This window comes from Belonocnema kinseyi, chromosome 3 (assembly GCF_010883055.1).
Source record: "Belonocnema kinseyi isolate 2016_QV_RU_SX_M_011 chromosome 3, B_treatae_v1, whole genome shotgun sequence".
Classification (NCBI taxonomy): domain Eukaryota; kingdom Metazoa; phylum Arthropoda; class Insecta; order Hymenoptera; family Cynipidae; genus Belonocnema; species Belonocnema kinseyi.
Genome location: NC_046659.1, coordinates 63,173,412 through 63,177,751, shown reverse-complemented (window position 1 = coordinate 63,177,751; position 4,340 = coordinate 63,173,412). Strand labels below are relative to the sequence as shown.

Below are 4,340 nucleotides of genomic sequence, written 5' to 3'. Positions count from 1 at the left end.
CACTAACATTTTTCATTTGTTTTATGCAACAAAATCGTTGAATTTCTAATAAAATAACTAAATTTCGAACCTAGTAGTAGAATTTTTAACATAAAGAGATTAATTCTGCACCAAAAACATAATAGTACATTTTTCAAATAAAAATAATGATCTTTCAAGCAAAAATATGACGTTTTAAGAAAATAGTTGATTTTTTAACAAAATAATCAAACTTTTGAACAAATGGGATCTTTTGGTTTTTAAAAATTACGATTTGAAAGATATTGTAGAGTTAAGTGATGTGCTTAAATAATTCTCATGTAAAAGAACCAAAATAACGTGTCGCGATTAATTAAAAAATTTATATGGAATTTATTCGGGTTAATCTGAAGCAATGCCTTAATGAAATGTGGTAACGTGAATGCGCAGGCAAATGCGGCAGTCTATTTGGAAATTATTTGAATAAACTTAATTGACTCGAGTGACTAAGTATTGTTGACCTTTCCACCTAGTTCCCCTAATTGTTGGTATCCGATCAAAACGGGTTTGGGTTGTGTATGTAACATGATTGCATTTTAGACGAAAAAAGATTATACTTTAACAAAACAGTTGAATTTTCAATAAAAAATAAATAAATTTTCAACTGTACTGTATGAATACCAAACGTTGGTGAATACCAAACGTTGGTGATTATTTTTTAATTTTTTTTTTAAATTTTGATTTGATAATGGTGAGAATAAAGAGTATGAAAGACATATTTAAAAAAAGAGAGAAGGAAGGTGATTTGGTTGGTTTTTCTTTCCTCCTTTTTATTTTTTCCAAATAAAAAGCGGAATTTTTTCATTTCTTTTTTTAGGGAAAGGAGAAGACTAAAACTTTTTTTTCAGATTGCAATTAGAACACTTTGTGGTGGTTGTCCAAATTTGGTCGTTAGATTCCTGATTTTATTTTCAGGAATTCTTCACAGTAATTTAAGTAACACTGATTATAATTCAAAACACATTTTTCCGAAGAACGAGACGATATTTATTGTAAAAGTGAAGAAAAAAATCTGAAAAATGCCCGGCTTTTTCCCAATGCAAAAAATCCGAGGCTAATTCCCAGTTTTCTCGTTCAGCTTGTAGATCAGTCAAAACCTGAAAACACATATTTTAATACCAAAGCTAAAAACTTTTAACTGTATTGAATATTTTAAGCTTACAGTTCTTATAATCTGGCGTAATAATTAACTTTTCATCGCATAATTTTAGGATTTTCAAAAACAGAAAAAACGCTCCCTATTTATGCTATCTCCTACAGTTTTATTTCAAATAAATATATTGTTATTATATAATAATAAAAAATTATACATGTGAATATGTTTATTAAAAACAAGTTTTGATACTTATTTCATACTATTAAAGATTTGAAGAAAAAAGAATCGGATTTTATAATTAAGGAGAAGTAACAAGGTGAACCCAAGTCCACATCATGACTACCGGGTTTTAAACGGTTCCTTTTACAACTTCACAAGCAGATAAGCAGGTATATGTATGCCTGTGTATTTGATTATCCAGGGCGCGACAGATCGCGTGCTAGTCGAGAAGTCGTGCTTTATAAATTATGTCATGACAATGCGAAGGACTCGTCCCAGGATCTCGGAACTCGCATTCGCCAAGCGCGGGTGTTCCAGCCTGTTCCGGGAATCGGAGCGTTGCGTCGCGTCGCCGGAGCTTCTCACCCAAAAAGCGAAAAAAAGGAAGAGCGCACGTAAATATGATGTTAACGTTGGGAAACGTTTAATTTGTCGAGACCAGAAATCGCACGCGATCATTTCTGTCCGAATTGTAAAGTGGTTCAGATGTACTGTTGAAAAATGTTGATAGTGCTAAAATTCATTTAAAAGGTACGAAAACGGGCGAATTCTATTCGAAAGTTAAATTATTATTAATCTTGTACCAAAAAGATCATGTAATGATTAGGATTGATAATAATTTAACAAGAGAAATAGAAGATTTCTTAATTATGAAAACATTAAAATGTCTTCTAGGGTGGTCCAACATTTTTCTTAAGTTAAAACGCTTTTCGATTTTTTCAAAATTTATGTAAAATAATTAAACTTCACCCCTAGGAGAATTCGATCGGCTGAATCTAAGTGCTATATCAAAAATGTTTATTTCGAAACCATGACAAAATCAAAAAATGATAGTTTTTTTAATTTAACTTTTTCGTTTAATCCCAGAAGAGAATCAAAAAATATTGGCACTATCATTCGGTACACTAAACTCCCGACATAAGCATGGTTTCGGGCATAGCTTTCATTAGCCTCGAGCATATCTCGGGGGAATTCAAACGTAAGCAGATAGGGCCGCATGAATCATTTCTGTTGGATTTGGACACATTACGCAACCTGATGCAACTAACGCGCTGAGAGTACGGCCCTCGAGTTGTTTGTCAGGGTTGACTGAGCACATCCTCTCTTTCGGTCCCGTAATCCTTGCATCACCTAATTCTTAGGCTTAAAGTGCTAGGAATAGCGTAAACTAAGGGTGCTCATCTCAAAAGTTGAGTGTACAGCTATTACAGTAAAGAATAAAATTTGCCCGCTGCGCGGGCACATACTGCTAGCGCTTCTCGCTCGATAATTAGGTTATAGAGTGAATTTTATTTGAAAATTAAAAGAGTAGACCAAATTTAATAGCATACAAGTAGATATATTTTTCAATATAATGATGAGAATGTAAAAATTGAAAAAAGAATTTGAGTTTTTCATAGCTATAGGCTATTGAACATTCAAACTTCACTAGGCGATACCATTTAATATCTCCAATTTATTGAATAGTATTGCCTTGTTCCTGATGATTAGACGCGACAATTGCTTTTCGCGCTCTCCGCTCGATAATATATTTATCTCGATCTTAGCGTGACGCACCCAGTCTTTGTATTTCCCTCACATTTATGCACTAACTTGTCAAAATTAAAGGTCAAAGCTGAGGTCAAAGCAAAGCACTCGATTTGGTCAAAAATGTGAACCTTTCTGCATTACCTACAACAATTTTATATAAAATGTATTTTACTATCTTTTTTTCGTCTCTAGTTTTTTACGAGCAAAAGCAAATCTACTTGTCCAATCTAAAAATTATTATGTTAGATTGCAGAATCGGATCGTCACCTCTACTTTGGCTAGAAAAAAATTTTGTTTGGTCACAAACTATTAGAATCCTTAATTGAACGATAAATGAATTGATTTGATGAGGGAACATTTTTAAATTATTGTTACTTTTGTTACTATGACGTCTCAAATATGAGTTTGTCACGATATATCGTAATGATCATATTTAACGAGAAGTTGGAAATGGTTAGTGATTTCACCAAGATTATTCTTTTTACTAGTCATAGGGGTGCCTTCCCGCCTCCACGAAACGTTGGAAAAGGGTAGGGTTTTGACAAAATCATTTTTGTGACCTGTCAAAGGGGTGATTCTGGCCGTTGGGATGTTTAATAAAAACCTAAACTAAAATAAACTAAAATATACAAAATATATAATATTTTGTGTCGTTTGTCCGAAAACTGATTTTAAACTTTTTTATTTTATTTCCTACGATTAAAACCATAACTACGCATCATATCAAAAATTATTTATAACAAATTTATAGCTCTTTTTTGGTTTGAAAACTTTATTATTTATTTTTGCAGCTTGTGCCGCTTTTCGAAAAATTACACTTTTTTCAAATCTAGTCTGTTTTTTTTTACGAATCTTAAAAAAAAGTAATTAATGACAAATTTGTAGATCTTTTTTGGTGAACAATTTTTGTTTATTAATTTTTTTCGGATATTGCATAGATTGACCGCAAAATGGATTTTTTACTCTTAATTCCTTTTTTTGCGATCAAAATTTGCATTTTCGATTTTTCACGAAAAATCAAAAAGTTATTACGATAATCTGGTAGGGCTTTCAAAAAGCAATTTTTTTGTTCTCTTGAATTCTTTTCATATCGTGCGTTTTTTGGCTTAAAATGTCCGTGACGTGTATTTTTTGTTAATTTGAAAATGCTATAACTTTGTTAATTTTCCTTTTATTGAAAAAGTCGTAATGATAAATTGTTCGAATTTCCAAGCACTACGAATAGCCGTACATAAAAGTTTTAGATCTTAAAAAGTGGTCTTAAAATTTTGGAAATGCTTTAAATTTTTTTAGTTTTTATCCAAAATAGCTGGTTAATAAACTCGACTTTTTTTCGTCCCTAAAACTGTGTGCCAAATTTCAACCTAATTCTATTATTTTTTCAAAAGATTTCCGGTAAACAGACCATAACGACAACGACGACAGACAGATTCCATCGTTAAAACTGCGTTTTTTCGGATTTAGGGGGGGGGGGGGG

At 31.9% G+C, this 4,340-nt stretch overlaps 1 protein-coding gene across 2 annotated transcripts in view; it reads right to left on the bottom strand.

Moving 5' to 3' along the window:
• Positions 1 to 1,094: 1,094 nt before the first annotated feature.
• LOC117170097 overlaps positions 1,095 to 4,340 on the bottom strand; it is a 26,802-nt gene continuing 23,556 nt past the window's right edge. For both annotated transcript variants that reach the window (XM_033356622.1, XM_033356621.1), the window contains exon 4: positions 1,095 to 1,115. In XM_033356622.1, the coding sequence (XP_033212513.1) occupies positions 1,105 to 1,115 (11 nt within the window). In that variant the 3' untranslated portion in view covers positions 1,095 to 1,104. The remainder of the gene's footprint in view (positions 1,116 to 4,340) is intronic.